The sequence below is a fragment of the Phoenix dactylifera genome, unplaced genomic scaffold, assembly GCF_009389715.1.
Source record: "Phoenix dactylifera cultivar Barhee BC4 unplaced genomic scaffold, palm_55x_up_171113_PBpolish2nd_filt_p 000428F, whole genome shotgun sequence".
Classification (NCBI taxonomy): domain Eukaryota; kingdom Viridiplantae; phylum Streptophyta; class Magnoliopsida; order Arecales; family Arecaceae; genus Phoenix; species Phoenix dactylifera.
Window position 1 is genome coordinate 318241 of NW_024067864.1, and position 21417 is coordinate 339657.

General features: G+C 45.6%; 1 protein-coding gene across 3 annotated transcripts in view; it reads left to right on the forward strand.

The window, feature by feature from the left end:
* LOC103697102 overlaps window positions 1-4951 on the forward strand; it is a 78389-nt gene extending 73438 nt beyond the window's left edge. For all 3 annotated transcript variants that reach the window (XM_039118839.1, XM_039118838.1, XM_039118837.1), the window contains 2 exons: window positions 4463-4528; window positions 4631-4951. In XM_039118839.1, the coding sequence (XP_038974767.1) occupies window positions 4463-4528; window positions 4631-4711 (147 nt within the window). In that variant the 3' untranslated portion in view covers window positions 4712-4951. The remainder of the gene's footprint in view (window positions 1-4462; window positions 4529-4630) is intronic.
* The last annotated feature ends 16466 nt before the right edge of the window (window positions 4952-21417 follow it).

Sequence of the window (21417 nt, forward strand, 5' to 3'; positions counted from 1 at the left end):
TACAATTTATGAACCATTTCTATATGTCTATGTAATTTAATGCATAATTTTTTATTTTATAGTACTTTATATAATGCCTTTCTATTCTTTCATTTGTTTATCTATCATAGATGAATTTACTTGTCAAAGTTGTGGAATAGAAATTAACTAAGAGAACTTTTGATTGAGTAATGAGGAAAAGCTATGTAAATGTTAAAATATTAGATTTTGAGCTTTATTGGCATTAAGGTTTTAAAAACATTTTTCTCATCAGCTCTCTTTATATCAAGGATGCGAAACTATAACATTCATTTTTAGTTTTCAACTATCATATATCATTGTCCCTCTAAAAAGAGAGAATTCTTAGTTCCAACCCTGGCTTTGCTTGTCATATGTTGAATATAGTTTAAAATACCAACAAAAGTTTCATAGGAGTTCCACATTTAGAAAAAGAAAGGATTTTTTGCATGTATGCCCTCCTAAATATATGAAATTGCATGAATATCCTCATAAAATTACTATTTGCTTGTATATCCTTCTTTTTTTTGCATATGTACCCATACCATCTAACGTTATTAAAAAATAAATGGCTTAAAATTAAAATGACTGAAATAACCTTATGGATAGATATGCAAAAAAGTTATGATGGTATAGACGCAAATAGCAACTTTACGAGGGTATTCATGCATTCTCATATTTAGAAGGGTATAAATTCAAAAAATTTATTAAAAAAGGATCAAAATATGGCGGTAACTTGTTAAGTCTTTTATGATTCAGTTGAATCAACAAGTCAAAAAAAGATGAGCCACATTGTCAAATTTTTTTTTAAGATCATGACTCGGTCAAGTTGGAATATTAGGTGATCATTTGGTAATGCTATTCTCCATTTGATTTTGATATAATTATCATTATTGAATCTAGGGCATCTATATATTCTTCATCATTTTTAAAAATTAAAGCATATCAAATTTAAATTAATTATAGATGCTTAGATTAGTAAAATATTTTTTAGTGATTTATAAATGTTGAGTTATTTCTTTTTGAGGCTAGAATTTCATCAAAGCAACATTATTCATTCTATAAGAGTTGATATTAACAAAAGATCGTGTGACATGATAATATTAATTTTTTTTTGTCATCCTTTCTTTTCAGGACAACTGAATTATTTTTACTGAATTTTGATCATTTTTATTAAATTTTTTTAAGTGTATACCATTCTAAATATGCATAATTGCATAAATACTCTTGCAAAGTTGCTATTTACATGTGTATCTTTATAAAGTTTTCTTTTTGTGCGTCTACCTACAAGGGTATTTCAGTCATTTAAAATTTAAATCATTTATTTTTTAACGGCATTAAATGATATTGGTACATATATAAAGAAAAGAAAAGGAAGGGTATACATGCAAAATAAATATTTTATTAGGATATACATGCAAGTAGCAATTTTATGACTGCATTCATACAATTTTGTATATTTTTGGGGGTGTACATGCAACAAAAGAAAAGTAAAAAGGCCTTGTATTCTTTTCTCTGCTTTTATCTTACAATATCCTATTGGAGAATAGGAAATTTGTCTAGATCTAATTGTTACACCTGAAGCCTGATGCCTTGTTGAAAACGAATCATCTCATCCTGTGGTTTCTCTAATCTAACCATTCAATCAAGTGTGGAACCAGGACTAAAATTATCTTTTTTCTGCATATCTCTGTATCTCTTTTTTTTTTTTTTTACCTCTTACCAAGGTAGACACTTGGAAAAATGTCTGAATGATTCTTGTATTCATCTCCATGGAAGACTAGAGTTAACATAGCTTGCATATTTTTAAAAAAAATATGTATGATGGTCAGTATGCTCCTCTAAGAAACAAAATAATATTTTGTTCTTCTTTGAAAAAGTGCATTGTGATATTGATATATGAAGATCTCCTGGTTCTGGAATTTGGCTTCCCTGAACAATGTAGTATCAATCAGGCCTCTATGCAGTATCTTTCCCTCAGCTCTAAGATGAACCTTTCTCATTCATCAGCTCTCATTTCTGTGAGAGATGATGTCTCTGGCTGTAGAGTAGTTTACATGTCGTAGAGTAGGCTGTCTGAAAAAATCACACTGCTCTCTGGTCATAGAGTAGTTTACATGTTGTGAATATCCTCACAAGAACCATGCTATCACATCATGTTTCTACTCTCAAGTCCTGAATTGTTTGTGCATTTAGATTAAGGTATGCCATACTGTCACGCCTCCGGCCCGAGATCGCGAGCCGGGGGTCCGCGCCAACCGCCGCACACCCGTAGAAAACTCTCCCCACGAGCATGCAAGGCATGTTAACCAAATCTCAAAAATGTAACTAAATTAATTCAGCTGAAATAAATACAATCTTATTCCATCGACTGACCCAAATTATATAGTCTCAGTTCTAAATACGCAGCGAAACAATAAAGATAAAATATCAATTTAAATAAAGCCTAATCTAGGATAACTTGTGTTTCAGTTCTTCTAGTCGCCCTCCCATTTTAAATCCCCGATAGGTTAGTTCTCGAAGTCTGTAAAACAACAAGAAATTGTATAATGAGCTAGACAGCCCAGTAAGTAATAAACACCTTAACTAGTCAATTCATATAATACATAAAATATAAATACAAATTACAATGAATCAACATAATAACATAATTAATTCCTTTTCAAGCACAAATTCATTAAAATTCGTATTTTTTCAAATATCTATATACATAATCATAAATCTGATTCGAAACAAATCACATTCATCTCATCAGTCTTTAGCTACGACCACACTTATACCCTATGGCTAGGCCAGAAACAGAACCGCACTTATACCCTGCGGTGTGGGCAAGAATACCGCACTTATACCCTGCGGAGTAGGCCAGAATACCACACTTATACCCTATGGTGGGGCCAGAATTGCCAATGCATAACTCCCAATTGGCAGGGTACAGAACATAGTCAGACTGAGAGTTCCAAATCTAATGCACATCAAAATTCTTTTTGTAACAAAATAGATATATCATAATCCGATCTAAATATGCATATACGATGCAAGAACAGTAAATATAACAATAATCCGAAAAATATTATCTCAGTTCACATATCCATTTTTCATTCAAATCATCATCTCGTAAATTCATAAATCACATATAAATTCATTAACAATTTATTTAATGCAAAAATAATATTATATAAATGAAGAGTCTAGAAAAGGCAGTTCATTACTTACATTGAATGCGATCCAATTAATCTCACAAATCCCTCGCAGAACCTAATATCCAAAAATCATATTTTTCTTTTAAAATTTATCACAATATATATATATATAACTTAAATCTTAATATCCTTCCATGGCTGGCCCTGAAGGAGTGCCTAGCACCCCAAGTTTGGGTTCATACCCACAAACCATCCTCTTTCTTTATTATTATTAAATTATTTTTCTTTTCTTTTCTCTTTTTTTTTCTTTCTTCTGTTCTCCTTTCTTTTTCCTTCTTTTCTTTTTCTTCTTTCTTCTTTTCTCTCCCGACTCCCCTCTTCTCCTTCGGCGAAATAGGGGATCCGTGCCCCTTGCCGCCCCCTTCTTCCCTCTCGGTCGATCCGAAGGGCGGCCGCGGTGGCCGGCCCCAACAGCAACAGGAGGTGGCGGAGCAAGCCCAGCCACCCTCGGCGACTGGCGGCGGCGAGCACGCCAACGGCTAGAGCCGAAGCCGTTTTGGACGCAAATCCGGCGATTGGCCGGCTCCAATACACAGCACGTCATGGCCAAGCATCAAAAGAGGAGGAGAAGGCGAGGGACTCTTACCTCGGCCCCGACGAAGATCCGGCGCCTCTCTTCTTCTCCGGCGGCAACGGAAGAAGAAAGCCACTCAACGGCCCTCTCTCTCTCTAGCAACACGAAGAAGAATCCCCCCTTCTCCCTCTTCTTGGTGTGGCGGCTCTCCTCGGTGGCCTCAAGGAGAAGGAGAGGAAGCCCTAAAAACAGGGCTTCCTTCTTCGGGATGGAAGGAATTCCATCCCGTTGCCTCACGTGCAACGCACGTGAGGCCAAGGTTTGGGACTGGGCCGGTCAAATGGACCGGGCCCAGTTCCAGGGTCTCACACATACTATGCTGAACGGGACGGTACAAGGCATATCGAACTATACTGGTTTGATACCGGTTTGCAGTACGGAAATGTACCGAGTACAAGGCATACGGAGCTGTACCGGTTGGGTACCGATATGCGGTACGGGAGTCGGTATGCCGAACTGGTCAACGTACCAAACGTACCGATACTCTAAGAGGGTAGTACCAGTATGGAGCCTGACACTGAGATAATATTCCTTGATCTGGATGGTCCTGTTTAGTTTCTTTTATTGTAGCTAACATGTATTGCAAGTTGTATTGTAGCATGATATATATTTCAAAGTTGACTTGTCCCTTGTTTGACTTTAAAAATATCTCTGTCCAACTTGAACGTGTTATTTCGTGTTCCTGCATCAGTTGGCCATTGGTTTTTTGCTGAGAGAACGACCAGTCGTGGCACTTGCAAGTGTTGCAACAGCTGTGGTAATATTATATATGTATTTTCCTTTTGTTAAGTCATTGTTTTCCCTTAATGCGAATGTTGAGACTTCCCTTAATGCGAATGTTCTTATTACATGTTTCCAGGGCATATGGACTTTATTTCCGTACTTGATTGTGGCATCAACAGCGTTTGTTGTTTTCCTTCGTCAACATGGCTCTAACTAATACTACTTTATTCAGAATTTTATGGCATTTTGTAAATTGTTGGAAAAGTCTGCTTCTTTATAGGAAGTATCCAGTTTAGGATGCAGTTCTCTTTGTAACATCAGTGCTCAATTTTTGTTTTCGTCAAGCATGAATGATGGTTCAAATTTTACTAATCTACTGTTCTACGATAGTACAGTCTGTTTGAATCTGAAGTTTATGTGCCTTCATGTAAATAACCAAGCTTCTCTTTTATTACCACTTTGAACTCAGGATTTGCGATGCCTTAAAGCTTGCATCTTGCACGGTAATCAGCAAGTATATTTACCCCGTCTATGAAGATGGTAGCCATGCTGCCTCGATTTTGAAAAATCAATCCAGCTGTCCGGTTTAAACTATGCCTTAAAGCTTGCATCTGGCACACTCTAAAGTTGGGTTTAGAAAGATCTCAAGGTTTTCAAGAAGCCTCCTATCTAGACTATTGTCCATATTTAGGCGTGGCACCTTAGGTTTTGAGTGCATAATACCTCTTGTAAGAACAACTTTGTGAATATCTTCTCATGTTAATTTCATCATGAAGATCCTGGCGTGGCTTTTATTTCTTAAGCCAAGTTTTTAAAGAGTTACCTTCAACGTGCAACGCCTCCAACTTCATGACATGTTATTTTGACTTTGTACAGAAGAGCTGGACACAAAGTAGTAGTTACTGTTGTGTGTGCATATGATTCATTGCCAGGGTGGGAGATTGATAGTGGTCCCAGTCAAAGAAGGATTATAACAGATAAAAAAAAAAGAAATATATATTCTCTTTAAGGCGAGAACAGGACCACAATAGTTGAGGAAATTTTCTTGCTTTTTTATTGCTAAACTCTGGTTCCTTAAATAGGCTAAAGCCTAGCGAAATCAACGAGTACATGACCGAAACTTAAGCTACGAAACTTTTACTCAGTAAACAACAACGGGAAGTAATGGAAAAACAGGCTCCTAAACTAGCTCCAACGGCTAGTTGACTGGGCAACGCTGCATGTAAACGTTTGAAGTTGTTTTATTCCATGCATCAACTTTGACAGCTTCTTCTTGACCTCCGCAAGCCATGCAGCTCCTTTCTCACGTGCACTCTTCACCCTTGATACTTGAGGTTCGGTTTTAGGCCCCTCTCTGACCGACGTGGCCTATCAATCCTTCCCCCATGAGGTGGATCCTTGTCCTCAAGGTCCAAGGTTGGGAATCTCTCCCGCAGCATCTTAGACCGCTCCCAGGTTGCCTCCTCAATAGGTAGATGCTTCCATTGCACTAAGCTTTCTTCAACAAGTTGGGCTCCATGTTTAATCCAGCGAGTGTCCAGGATGGCCAAAGGTTCCAAAATAATCACCCCCTCATTGGTGAATGGTGGTACTTCCGCATGCAGCGCTTCCGTATTTTTGCCCTGATATTCATATCGCTTAAGTAGCGATACGTGAAAAACTGGGTGAATACGCACCCCTTCAGGTAGTTGTAACTTGTAGGCGACGGGGCCGAGCTTTTCTAAAATCTGGTAGGGCCCATAAAAATGGTTGGCTAATTTCTGGTGAACTCGTTTGAAGGCCGTCTGCTGGCGGTAAGGGTGGAGCTTAAGAAGGACCATTTTGCCGACGTTGAACGAGATATCCCTCCTCTGCCATCTGTTTCATCCGATTAACAGACCACTCCAAATTGGCCTTTAGTTGCTGAAGGAGTTCATCTCAATTCAAAAGATGCTGATCAACTTCGTGTACAAGTGAGAGACCATCTTTGTACGAAGGAATGGAAGGTGGGAGTCTGCCAATATAGTGCTTGAAAGGGAGTCATCCCGGTAGAAATATGGTATGTAGTGTTGTACCAGTATTCTGCCCAAGGTAAGAAGTAACTCCATTTGTGCGGCCATTTGTGAACGAAACACCGAAGATACTGTTCAATGCAGCGGTTGACAACTTCCGTTTGTCCGTCGGTTTACGGGTGGTATGTGAAGCTGAGCTGCTGCTTGGTGCCCGACATCTTGAAGAACTCTTGCCAGAATTTGCTAATAAAGATTGGGTCTCGGTCACTCACAATGGTCTTGGGCATCCCGTGGAGCTTGATGACCCCATCCACAAACTTTTCTGCAACAGTCTTTGCAGTAAATGGATGGGTTAAAGTAAGAAAATGAGCTGATTTACTTAACCTGTCTACTACCACCAAGATGGTATCCTTGCTCTGCGAAGTTGGTAGTCCCTCAATGAAATCCAAGGTGATGTTGTCCCAGACTTGGCATGGAATTGGTAACGGCTGTAGGTGCCCTGCGGGAGCCAAAGATTCTGCCTTAGTCTTTTGGCATACCTCGCATCCTTTGACATATTCTTGGACTGCCTTGTGCATCGCAGGCCAGTAGAATTGTTGACTCAATTTCTTAGGCGGGCGTAGCACACCCGAGTGGCCGCCCACTTTAGTGTCGTGCATCTCATGGAATAGCTTGGCTCGTAGTGATGGGTTGGCCGGTACGATCACACGTCCCTTGTAAAGGAGTAGGCCATTGTGCCATTTGAATGAGCCTTCAGGATGGACTTCGGCTTAATGCCCCATGGATTTGATGCATGGGTCATCTTTTGTTGCTTGTTTAATCTCCTCCCATAAATTAACCTGCAGAATAAAAATATGATGAAGAATGGGACTACCTCGTTTACGTGATAGGGCATCGGCTGCAGAATTTTCACGGCCCGGGCGATATATGATCTCGTAGTCGTAGCCTAAGAGCTTGGCCACCCATTTCTGTTGCTCCGATGTTGCCACTCTTTGCTCCAAAAAATACTTAAGGCTTCTTTGATCGGTTTGTATGTAAAATTTTTTGCCCAGTAAATAAGGCCGCCATACACGTATTGCCTCTACAATGGCCAGCATCTCCTTGGCATAAGTGGACCATGATTTCTTGGTCACTCCTAGGGCCCGACTCATGAACGCCACTGGCTTGCCTTGTTGAGTCAATATCGCACCAATTCCGTCACCGGATGCATCTGTCTCAATAGTGAAGGAGTCGTTGAAATTTGGCATTGCCAAGGTGGGCGTGGTTGTCATGGCCTTCTTGAGGGCAAGGAAGGCTGCTTCAGCTTCATCATGCCATCCGAATTATCCCTTTTTGAGAAGGTTGGTGAGAGGTCGCACGATCATGCCATAGTTTTGGACAAACTTCCTATAATATCCCGTCAACCCTAAAAATCCACGCAACTCAGAAATGTTAATAGGCCGTGGCCATGCTACCATGGCTGCAATCTTGCTTTCATCCACCTTTACTCCTTCATTGGTGATAATATGCCCCAAGTACTCCAATTCTTGTTGTCCAAAGTCACATTTGCTAGACTTGACAAAGAATTTGTGCTGCCTCAATATCTTCAAAGTCTGTCTTACATGTGTCAAATGCTTGTCCCAAGTCGGACTATAAATCAATATATCATCAAAGAAAACTAATATAAATTTTCTAAGATGGGGACGAAATATAGAGTTCATAATTGCTTGAAATGTAGAAGGCGCATTACAGAGACCAAATGGCATGACCAAGTATTCATAATGTCTGTTATGAGTACGAAATGCAGTTTTAGGGATATCAGGAGGATTAACTCTTACTTGGTGGTATCCGGCCCTCAAGTCCAATTTAGTAAAGTAAGAAGCACCGTAGAGCTCGTCCAACATGTCGTCCACCGTAGGAATTAGGAAGCGGTCTTTGATGGTGACGGCGTTGAGCGCACAGTAGTCTGTGCAAAAGCGCCAACTTCCCTCCTTCTTTACTAATAGTACTGGCGAGGAGAATTGGCTGGTTTTAGGGCGGATAAGCCCCGAATCTAGCATCTCTTGGACTTGCTTCTCAATTTCTGCCTTCTGAAAATGGGCATATCGGTACGGCCGGACGTTAATGGCCTCGGTCCCTTCCTTAAGCTGAATGCAATGGTCTACATCATGGGTTGGTGGCAAACTGGTGGGCTCTTTAAAGACTTCCTCGTATTCTTGCAATACCTTCTGCATGTCCTGCTGCCTCTCGACTTGCAACTCGTCCCTAGCTGCTGTCCCCGTGGTTGGTTGGAAACAAACCGCAAATAATGCATGGCCCTGGTGAAAATCCTTCTTAATCTCCTTCAATGAAGCCCCCTGAATAGCTTGCACCTCCACTCCTTGTAGCTTTCGGGCTTGGTTGTCCCAAATAAATTCCATGGTTAACTGTTTCCAGTTACATACCACAGAACCCAGCATTTCGAGCCACTGGACTCCCAATACAAGATCTAAGCCTGACAATGGTAGAGAGTAAAGGGTGAGTGAAAACTCAGTGCCTTGTAAGTTAACCCGTACCTTCTCGAACCTCCCCTGGCATTGTAATCTTTCACCATTTGCTACTTGACAGTGAATGCTTCGGTTGGAACAACTGGTAAACGAAGCAAACTTGCCAAGCGGTCATTAACAAAGTTGTGTGTTGATCCACTATCGATCAACACAACAGCTTCGTGGGGACCAATCTTGGCCGTGATGTGCATCGTTCTGGGTACAGTCCATCCCGTCAAAGCATGTAAGGTGATTTCTGGCTCTATTTCCTGCTCGGGTTGCACTCCTGGGTCCTCTTCCAGTAGTTGTTGCTCCGTAACGTCCTCACAAATGATATCGCCCGTGTTGGTGTGCCCCTCCAGAAGTAGCAGCTGCAGTCGTTGGCACCTATGCCCCGCCGTGAAACACTCGTTGCAGTGGAAGCATAGACCTTGAGCTCTTCTACGTTCCATTTCATCCCAAGTCAACCGTCTGATCGGTAGTGCAGGAGCAGCAGGTGCTGCACGATTTGCTTGTGGGAGAGCCAGCGGAGCCCGCGCCGGTGGTGGAGGTGGTCGCAGGAATTGCCTCTGTCTTGTGAGTTGGTCATCTCACATTTTTGCCAAGCTGATGGCATCTTTCAAAGTTTGCGGTTTGAACATGCGAATGTCGTCGGCTATCTCCGCCTTCAAACCTCCCATAAATATCCCTACAAGCGCCTTTTGAGTCCAGCCCCGAACACGGTTGCCAAGCCTCTCGAATTCACGTTGATAATCTCTAAATGAGCCAGCTTGCCTGACCCGTGAAAGAGCCTCGTCGAAATCTTCACACTCGGATGGTCCAAAACGAGCCCAAAGCTCGTCTTCAAAAACTTCCCATGAAATCACCCTTCCTTCTTGCCGGAAAGTCCTCTTGAGCCACTGCCATCATTGATTTGCCTCGCCTTCAAGGTGGAACGAAGCTAACGGCACCTTTTGTGCATCGGAAATGTCCTGAAAGTCAAAAAACTGGTTCACTCTATTGAACCATTCGGTGGGGTCTTCCCCAGAATACCGAGGAAATTCCAACTTTGCCGTTTTTGATGAACAGACAAGTCGTCCTCCTCCTGCTTCCGTCTGGTTGTTCTCAGTGCGGTTCTGAGAATTTTCTCCTCGTTCGGTGTTGTGACTGGTGTTGTCCTCCTTGAATGATCGCAGTATGTCGGACAAGTGGCTGAAACTCTCCTCCAAGTGATGTAACTTGTCGGTGATTCCCAGCTCCATACGACTCATGCCTTCTTGAAGGCCACTAAGCCCAGCTTCCAATCTTTCAATCCGCTCCTTGTTTGTGGCCGTTAAAACCCCGCTCTGATACCATTGATAGTGGTCCCAGTCAAAGAAGGATTATAATAGATAAAAAAAAAGCAATATATATTCTCTTTAAGGCGAGAACAGGATCACAATAGTTGAGGAAATTTTCTTGCTTTTTTATTGCTAAACTCTGGTTCCTTAAATAGGCTAAAGCCCAGTGAAACCAATGAGTACATGATCGAAACTTAAGCTACTAAACTTTTACTCAGTAAACAACAACGGGAAGTAATGGAAAAACAGACTCCTAAACTAGCTCCAATGGCTAGTTGACTGGGCAACGCTGCATGTAAACGTTTGAAGTTGTTTTATTCCCTGTGTAATCCATGCAACAACTTTGACAGCTTCTTCTTGACCTCCGCAAGCCATGCAGCTCCTTTCTCACGTGCACTCTTCACCCTTGATACTTGAGGTTCGGTTTTAGGCCCCTCTCTGACCGACGTGGCCTATCAGAGATCCCTAGGAAAAGGATCATCAGTAACAAGGTTACTTGGATCTGAATTTTCAACATCACCATGGACACCTTGATCATCCTCGGAGATGTTCTGCCCGGGGAGGATGGGCGTCCAAAGGGCCTCCATCTTTTGGTTTAGGGAAGCTATTTGTCGAAGGATTTCGGCCATGTCTCCTTCTGGTTGTTTGTCATTGTTGTAGGGATGTCCACTTTGGATACTAATGATGAAAAAAAAGAATTTTCACTCTGATACCAATTGATGCAGTCAGGGATGGGTGTTGCTAGATTTTGTGGATGATGGTTGAAACTCTCTTTTTTTATCTCTCTTTGGCAATGGTGGCTAGGGTTTTAGGGATGGTGGAGAGAGGAAAATAGGTTGCTAATTGGATCTAATTAGGTTCAATGGATAGGAATCGAATGAAACTATTAGGCTTCAATGGGAGGTGGCGGCTGAAATTGGTTTCGACCCAAGGCTGATTTGGGTTAGGCTGAAATGGCGTGACTAATGAAAGGGACTATTAATAGGAATAGGACCCTATGGGATTAAGGATAAGTGGGTTTAAGGGAAGAGTTTCACCTCCACTTAAATGCCCACAAAGCTAGGCAGAAGAGAGGAGTCGCATATTCTTCTTCACCGCTTCTTGGCGTCGCACCAAGGAATGAGAAGAGTCTCTCTTCTTACATGAAGGGCTCTCAAAAACTCAAAAAAATTTCACTCAAATTAATTCTGAATTTTATTCTTCAACATCCCATTTATATAGAGTAAGAGGATGGAAAAATAAACTCTTACAACTAGAATTTTAGGACTCCAACTAAACATGAACTCGTTTAAATCAAATCAATTATTTGACGAAATCAATTAAGAAAATCAACTGATGAAATCAATTAACGAAATCAATTGACAAAATCAACTGACGAAATCAATTGACGAAATCCACTAAACCATTTAAGACTCCTAAATAACTAGAACTCTTTAAAGACACATGTATTAAGCGTCTAAATTAGTTAGGACTCTTTCAAACGGCATATTGACTCAATAAACAAAACTTCAAATAATCTAGGACTCCTCATGGCGCATGAAAGAGAGTCCAAATCAACTTGGATTGTTTTTCAAATGCCACATGGACCAAATAAACAATCCTTGTCATGCCCCGAATTCGGATCATGACACGGCCGTGCTATTGCAATCTTATGCATACAATAATACAAAGCCACTTAAAATTTTATAAAAAAAATAAATAGTTTCATTTACTAATATCATAACATTATTCATGAAGTTGGAACAGTACAGAGCTTCTAAAATTTGATTATTACATAACATTTTCAGTTACCCTAATCTTAAATAACACCAAGCTCCTGCTCCTAGTAGTCTTATTCATCTGTAGGAAAAAAATAGGAAAAAGATATGAGCTACACAACTCAGTAAGTAACCAAGTATTATCTTATTGGATCAAGTACAATTATGCCAATGCACTGATTAAAAAGCCAACAGTCATAGTAAAATAAAACATTTTATAGATGATATACACAAATCAGGTCATAAAGGCAATGCATGTTCCATTCATGAAAGTTCATAATCATGATAATGCAAGTCATATAGAAATATTGCCATTTATCCATACTTTATAAAACATACTCTCATACTGATGTGCTACTATGGTCGCTATAATCCTGTGATAGGGCCTGCTAGTCTTAGTCAACTAATTCTGTTATTCGTTACTAATTTTAATCCATTGGCAGAGGGCTTGTTATTCTTTAGATGCTAGCTCCAGGGTGTCGACTGACCTCTATTTCTAGAGGTGGTCATAGCTATCTGAGAGTTCATAAATCATATTCTTTTCTTTCATAATTCATAATCATCATAAATAGGTTGGAAAATGATAAATGGCATCATATAATTTAAAATGCATAAATATTCCTCAAATATCATTTTTATGCAGTCTAACATAATCATAATTTCATAACTCATACACCATCAAATATTCATGAAGGATGCTCTTTAATCAAATTCATGAATCATATGCAATCATATACTTGATCCTAATTTTGAGAAAAATATATCATAACAATATATTTTCATAATTGTAAATAAACAGTAATTTAAAAACTTTAAGATCAGTGCCAAGGTTACTTACCGAAATTTGCTTTCCAATTTTTTATGACCGGGTGACGAATCCTTGATCACCTAAATTAATCACATAGGGGTCACATTATTTCCTATTTATTTTATAATTTTTCAATTTATCATAACATGAATTTACTTGCTTGGATCTCAAGTCCAATTTACCCAATTTGGAGCCTTTGGGCTCGATTAAGAACCAGATTGGGTTCATATAGGTCAATTAGTCTTTAATTAATGGATTGGGCCGGTTCCTAATTGGGTCTAGCCCCTTTCGGGCCAATTTGGTCTTCTAATTAGGTTATTAGTTTCAATTTCAAGTCCAATTATATTTAATTTTGGTCCAGGGTCAATGTGGCTCATTTAGGCTTGAGTCAGGGTCAGCTCGAAGTCAATTTGGTCTCAATTTAGTTGAACTGGTTTTGAATTGGGCTTGATTCATATTCAATTTGGGTCTGCTGAGACTAACTCGACTTAATTGGATTTGGACCCAACTCAATTGGGCTTAATTTGGTTCAGATTTAACCCAATTTACAATTTGGGTTCGTCCGGACTTAGTCCAATTTGATTGGGCTCGGGTTTAGTCAAATTTGGCTAAACCCATTTTTCTTTTCTTTTATTTGGGCCTAAAAGGTTCGGACCCGAACTCGAATCCGACCCGTTAGGTCGAACCCGTTAAGGGTCTCTCTTTCTCTCTCTTTTTTTGGGTGATGGCAGTTGATTTCTTTCTTCTTTTTTTTTCTTCCTCTATTAATGGCAGCTAGGGTATCTTGCGGATGGAGGAAGGAGATGAAGGGATGATGGCTAATTGGGTTCAATTGGGTGTGGGTTGACTCAACCGTGTGCAAAAATTGCTAATGGATTGTGGACGCAATAGAAAGTGGGCTTGGACTTGTTGTGGGATTGGGTTAGGACATGAAGGACCTATAGGGGGCTAGGGATTAGGAGTCCTAATTCCATTAGGACTCTAGAGTTGGCGTGAGAAAACAACATGGCATGAGATAAGGATGGTTGTTTACGTGAGATAAGAGGAAGAGTCCTTCTATCAGAAGGACTCTTAAATGAAAGGGTATGGCGTGAGGAAAAGAAGGGATATGGCTAGGATGGTGTGAGGAAAAGGGAGGAGTCCTATTACTAGGACTCTTTATTAAGGAGAGAATATGGCATTATAAGAAAGGATATGATAAGGTAGGATGTTGCTGGAGCTACGATCAAAGTACTCCATTGGTACTCTAACTAGTAAATTAGAATCCTATTCAAAAATTAAAAGTAGGTAATTTAAGGATAAAAATAAAAATAAGAATAAATTAAATATAAACTAGTTTCATCGATCAAAGAAAGAATCCTTTGTTCAAATTACAATCCATTATTTATATGTATAACTAAGCTATCAAGTAATCGCCAAATAACTAAGCTGCACAATATAACCACATACAAAATCTCATTCTAAATTAATGTTAACATCTTTTGACATAAGTCCTTTAGCTTGTGTTTCTTCACCTGTCGTGGTTATCCCATCTATCATGGTCAAGTTCTGATAGGTGTAGTAGGGATCACATGATTCCTGTATATCCCTATATCTTAGCCTCATCAATGTGGCACCTGCTCATAATTGCCATCTAAGTTGTTGAGAGGAGGTGTAAACAATACCTCCCAAATCTCATCGATCGATGAGCAAAAGGCTGATTGAATGTCTTCGTCACCATCCCATTGGTAGTTGTGCAATGAAGGTCTTGTAATCATGGCCTTGAGGTTGACTTGATTGTTGATTTTTTATCGATGTGGCATTGCTACCCTTGTAATTATGCTCATACCCTTTCCGATTTCCAAATTATGTGTTTCCATCATGAAACTTCCAACATTGAATATCCTGATACACTCGATTGGCCTGCATATTACTTAACTGATTCTCAACATTGATGGGAATCCTATATGTATTCCTTAGTAAAACATGCTCCTTCTCTATAAATTAGCTCTGCCTATCTCTACTGGTATACATCTCTTACTCTTCCTAATAATACTCATGCCTCCCTCCATTTTTTGTCTATGCTCCATGGCATGTCAAACTAAGTATTGGCCAAAGCAACTGAAGTACCTTTGATTAGTTTGCTTTTGGCCAATTTATCGAATCGAAATGTCATCAAAATTGAGTTCCTCTGACTCAAAGCCTCCAATCAGCAAGTCGGCATCTTTACATCCGACCTTCAGTTGATTCTTTACCTTCACCATCTTTAGGGTAGTTCATGCATATCTCTTTCTATTTCAAACTTTAGTGCCTGGGTCCACATAGAAGCTCAATGCCCACCACGCCTTGGCCACTACTGCTAGCCTATGTAGGTCAAAAAAGTGGAGCATGTATGTTGATAGTATTAGTCCAATCGGCCTTGTATCTACACTTTTATTGTATAATTGTATTAATCCAATGTATGAATTGATGCAACCTTCTAACTTTGTACTTTTTCATGCACTTCCCAAAGAGTAGGATCATAGTTCTTTAAATATTCTCCATTAATGGATCAGCCATGAATTTCATTATCAATGTCCTTCAGTGAATAGACTCCTCTAGGATGTACTTGAAGTACAAATTTATGGTCCATCCCAATTTAGAGACCACTTCCCAAATCTGGAATCTCGTAGTTCGATATGGAGTATTACTTTCCATACCAAGTCGAATTACTGTAGTCAAATCCTCTTATCAAGTAACTATAAGATTCTAGGCATACAAATAGTCTGACATCATTACTCTTGTTTCATTCAATTCTCCCAACTCAACCATCATGCCCTAAGTATGATCTTGATTAGACAACCTAGATTGATAGGCTACCATGTATGATTTGACAGTCATCTTCATCAGTGCCACTATAACATGACCACAAGTTAGGCAGTAGAGAGTTGCTTCAATGTCCTACCTTTTGAAGTTCTACATAGTTCAAGTTCATCTGGTATTAGAAATGTTACGGGGGAACTTAGCCACCATGCCCCACGTGACCGGCACGCGCGCCCAGGAAGACTACGGCTGCCCCTTGATCCAGCAATCCGACCTCGGGTCGGATATCTTCGGCTCCGCAGCCCGACCCCGAGTCGGCTGCCCCTTGATCCAGCAATCCGACCTCGGGTCGGATATCTTCGGCTCCGCAGCCCGACCCCGAGTCGGCTGCCCCTTGATCCAGCAATCCGACCTCGGGTCGGATATCTTCGGCTCCGCAGCCCGACCCCGAGTCGGCTGCCCCTTGATCCAGCGATCCGACCCCGAGTCGGCAAACTCTTGACAACAACAGACTGTTCCCCTGAGGCACGCCGCGGCCCCCTGCTCCACTACTCCCTGCAACGGCCGTATCCGGCGCTGCCCCACGATCCCCTGTAACAGCCGTACAAAGCGGAGCTCCACTACGCCTTGCCATGGCCGTACCCAGCGCTGCCCCACGACGCCCTATAACGACCATGTCAGTGGCAACCCCATCGTGCCACACGATGACCAATCCCCAGAAAAACCCCCCAGCCTGATATATATGCGGCTGGGGGGGAAGGGGAGGGTAAGCAAGATTTTCCAGAGTATTATCTTACCTGCTACCTCTCCTTCTCCTTCGATCTCCCCTAACTTGATCGTCGGAGGGCCCCCACTACCCCGGTGGTGGTGCGAGGCTTGCTTGCAGGTTTCCCGGCGGAAGGTGGAGCGCAACCGAAGTAATTCCAAGGGAACCCCGTTCACACCGCTGTGCCAATCGTTCACGGTTTGGACCCCCAGCAACAGTTGGCGCTAGAGGAAGGGCCCCGGATCTCAGAGCGATCGTAATGGCACGGCGAGGTGGTCGTGGAGCTTCCAATGCTTCCGGTCGCGGGGCCTCTCGCGCCTCTGGCCGGAGGGCCGCTGCATCTCCAACACACTCTCAGCAACACTCCACCTCCCCACCGCCCGTTCAGACGGTCGAAGCCGCCCGGTTCGACCAGCTAACCCAGCAGGTTCGCACCCTCGCGGAGGCGGTGCAGAATCTGCAGGGTGCGATGTCCCGGGCGCCGCAGCGGGCTCAGGAGCCGCCGCTGCCTGAGCGTTCGCTTGTCCTCCTCAACCCGCGCTCCTTCCTCTCCCATGGGGAGGAGCGCCGGCGCGAGGAGGATTCTCGAGCACGCTCCATTCTGCCGGAACCTTCCCGCCGGAGCTGCGCGGGGTCCGAGAGACGGGCCCGGGCGCGTTCCCAGACCCCCCAGTCCTCGAGGAACCCGCGCTCCAGTCGGTCCCCCTCTTGCCGCCCCTTGTCTCCCACCCACCGGTCGCGCTCCCTGGACCGGCGGGTGGACGATCTCCACCGACAACTCCAGGTCCTGAAGGGCCATTCCAAAGATCCCTTCGCCGACTTAGAGATCTCCTCCCAGCCGGCGCTTGCCTCGAGGATCCTGCGGACCTCGAATCCGCCGGGGTTCAAAATGTCGGCGATCGAGCCCTATGACGGGGCGGCGGACCCGCGGGATCACGTCGAGAGTTTCAGGACCCTTATGCTCCTCCACGGAGCATCAGATCCCCTTCTCTGCAAGGCTTTCCCGGCAACCCTCCATGGCCCGGCGAGGGCGTGGTTCGCCGGGCTGGAGGCTGACTCAATCCGGTCCTTCAACCAGTTCACTCGCCTCTTCGTCACTCATTTCGCCGTAAGTAGCCGGCGGCGACTGGTCTCCGACTCCCTCTTTGATGTCCGGCAAAACGAGGGAGAAAGCCTGCGGGATTATCTTACCCGATTCAACAGGGCTACGCTGGAGGTCCGGAACCTGAGTCAGGAGGTAGTTCTTTCAGCCCTGAAGCGTGGCTTCCGGAAGGGCAGACTCACCTTCTCCTTGGACAAATGCCTGCCGCGGAGCTTCCCAGAGCTATTGTCCCGGGCGAACCAGTATGCGGACGCCGAGGAGGCGGCCGCCCACCGGAGCAAGGAGGCCGCCGAGATCCCTCCAAAGCTTGGGAAGAAAAGGCGGAAAGAGGCACGCTAGAGGAGGAGCCCGACGCCCCAGCGTCGGCGCAGAAGCCCGTCGCCGGCGAAGAACCACGGCGCCCCACGCCCTCGTTCTCCGCCCCGACGTTTCAACCGGTACACCCCTCTCCTGACTCCCCGGGCCCAGATCCTTATGGAGATCAAGGGGCGGGAGGACCTCCCGGCCCCGAGACAGATGCGGAAGATCCCTGGGAAGAGGCCCTCTCGGGCGTACTGTGAGTACCACCGAGACCACGGCCATGACACAGAAGACTGCTTCCAGCTTCGGGACGAGATCGAGGCTCTCATCCGCCGGGGGCGTCTCGGTCGATATGTGAGCGACCGACGTCCCCCCGCAGACCCGCGTCCGGCCGACCCGGCTCCTCCGGAGCCTCGGGAGCAGAATCGACCCGTTGCGGGCGTGATCCACACTATCACTGGGGGCTGCCCCCGGCCCGTGAGGAACGCAGGGGGCTCGACGGAGGCGTCAGGTGCGGCCGTCGCAAAGAGGCAGAGGGTCGGCAATGTAATCACCTTTTGTGATGAGGACGTAAAGGGGGTTCAGACCCCCCACGATGACGCCATGGTGATCTCCCTCACTATGGCAAACTATGATGTAAGGCGTGTTCTTGTGGATAGTGGAAGCTCAGCTGATATCTTGTTTTACGAGGCCTTCCAAAAGCTGGGCTTGTCCAGACAATTGTTGCACAAAATATCCACCCCCCTCATAGGATTCACCGGTGACGCTGTCCCGGTGGAAGGTGTCGTTGAGCTGCCTGTGACTGCGGGCGTCGCACCCGCAGAAGCCACGGTGCGACTCGGGTTCTTGGTCGTCCGTGTTCCCTCGGCCTACAACGCTATCCTCGGACGACCCGGGCTGAACGCCCTTCGCGCGGTGGTCTCCACGTACCACTTGCTCATGCGGTTCCCCACGACGGCCGGGATCGGGGAGGTCCGAGGTGACCAACCGACCGCACGGCAATGTTTCCTAGCGACCCTCAAAGGGAAGAAGCCCGCAGAAGCCCTAAGCGTCGAGTCCCTTGATGCCAGAGACGAGGTGGCCTTGCGGCAAGGGGAGCCGGCCGAGTGTGTGGTCGAAGTTCCCCTCGAGGAAGGCCGCCGGGACCGGGCGGTCCGGGTCGGCGCCAATCTCGACCCGGGAGCTCGGGCCTGGTTGGTGGAATTCCTCCGAGCCAATGCCGATGTATTTGCCTGGTCGGCGGCCGATGTACCTGGGATCGACCCGGAGGTCATTTCTCATGCCCTCAACGTCGACCCGACCCACCGGCCAGTGAAGCAGAAGAAGAGACACTATGCCCCGGATCGGATCCGGGTGGTCGACCAGGAGGTAGACAAGCTCTTGGAGGCAGGATTCATAAGGGAGGTGAGTTACCCCGAGTGGCTGGCAAATGTCGTACTTGTCCGGAAGGCGAGCGGGAAGTGGAGGATGTGCGTCGACTATACCGACCTGAACAAGGCGTGCCCTAAGGATAGCTTTCCGCTTCCGCGGATAGACCAACTGGTCGACGCGACTTCCGGATATCAGCTGCTGTCTTTCATGGACGCCTTCTCCGGTTACAACCAGATAATGATGGCCCCACAGGACGAGGAGAAAACTGCCTTTATAACAGACCGGGGGCTGTACTGCTACAAGGTAATGCCCTTCGGTCTGAAGAATGCTGGCGCCACTTACCAGCGCCTCGTCAACAAAATCTTCAAAGAGCAAATCGGCCGAAACATGGAGGTGTACGTGGACGATATGCTGGTGAAGAGCCGCCAGGCAGACCAGCACATCGTGGATCTGGAGGAGACTTTCACCACCTTGCGGAAGTTTCGCATGAAGCTGAACCCAGCGAAGTGCGCCTTTGGCGCTTCGGCCGGGAGGTTCCTCGGTTTCATTGTCAACCAGCGGGGTATCGAAGCCAACCCGGATAAAATCAAGGCCATCCAAGGTATGTCCCCTCCGACCAAAGTGAAGGAGGTTCAGGAGCTCGCTGGAAGGGTTGCCACGCTCGGACGATTTGTGGCAAAATCGGCCGAACGCTGCCAACCATTCTTCAAAGTGTTAAAACGCCCGAAAGACTTCCTCTGGACGGCCGAATGTCAAGCAGCATTCGACCAGCTCAAGGAATACCTGGCGTCTCCTCCCCTGCTGTCCAAGCCGCAAGAAGGGGAGATGCTTTACCTCTATCTGGCGGTCTCCCCAACCGCGGTCAGTGCGGTGCTGGTTCGAGAAGAGGCAAAACTCCAGAAGCCCGTGTACTACATCAGCCGGGTCCTACGGGATGCCGAGACGCGGTATACGAAGGCTGAAAAGATCGCCTTCGCGTTGCTGACCGCGACCAGGAGGCTCCGCCCCTATTTCCAGGCCCATTCTGTCACCCTCTTAACTGATCAACCACTACGACAGATCCTCAGCAACCCCGAGAATGCGGGACGGCTGGTGAAGTGGGCAGTAGAACTCGGTGAGTTCGACATCCGCTACCAGCCTCGACCCGCCATCAAGGCCCAGGTGCTCGCGGACTTCCTCGCTGAGTGCACGGTGCAGGAGGCGGAGCCTAGACCGTCGGAAATGCCCAGCCTCGACCTCCCGACCTGGACGCTTCACATCGATGGGTCGTCGAACCCTGAGGGTGGAGGAGCCGGGCTGGTCCTTACCAGTCCTGATGGAGTGATAGCCGAGTATGCCTTGAGGTTTGGATTTCCAGTGACCAACAACGAGGCGGAGTACGAGGCCCTAGTCGCGGGACTCAAACTCACCGGGGAGCTCGGCATCCGGCATTTGAAGGTTTTCACCGACTCCCAGCTGGTGGTCGGGCAGGTCCGTGGGGAGTTCGAGGCCCGGAGCCCGACCATGCAGAACTACGTCCGGAAGGTGCAAGCACTCATTCCCGACCTCGGCAGCGTCGACCTCCAGCAGGTCCCCAGAAGCGAAAATGCCAGGGCCGACAGGTTGTCCCGCTTGGTGGGCGCAGAGGCGCACAACTTGTCGAGGGCAATCTACCTGGAGACCCTGGATGCCCCGAGCATCGGCGAGGCTGGAGCGGTGATGGCGATTGATCCGGAGCCGTCTTGGATGGACCCGCTCGTCGCCTACCTCGCCGAAGGGATCCTCCCTGAAGACGAAGATCAAGCTCGGTGACTTGTCAGGAAGTCCGCCCACTACGTACTCTATGAAGGAAGGCTGTATCGGACCTCGTTTACCGCCCCCCTCTTAAGGTGCCTCCGCCCCTCGGAGGCGGCCTACGTCCTCGGCGAAGTCCACGAGGGCGTCTGCGGATCGCACTCGGGGGCTAGGTCCTTGGCGCACAAGATCATGAGGCAAGGCTATTATTGGCCTACCTTGTTGGAGGACTCAAAGGATCACGTACGGAAATGCGACGCCTGCCAGCGCCACGCCAACGTCCAGAGAGTCCCTTCTGTCCCCTTGGCACCAATCGCCGCACCCTGGCCCTTCGCACAGTGGGGAATGGATATCCTCGGACCATTCCCCGTCGCTTCCGCCCAGCAGAAATTCTTGATTGTTGCAATCGACTACTTCACCAAGTGGGTGGAGGCAGAGCCGCTGGCCACTA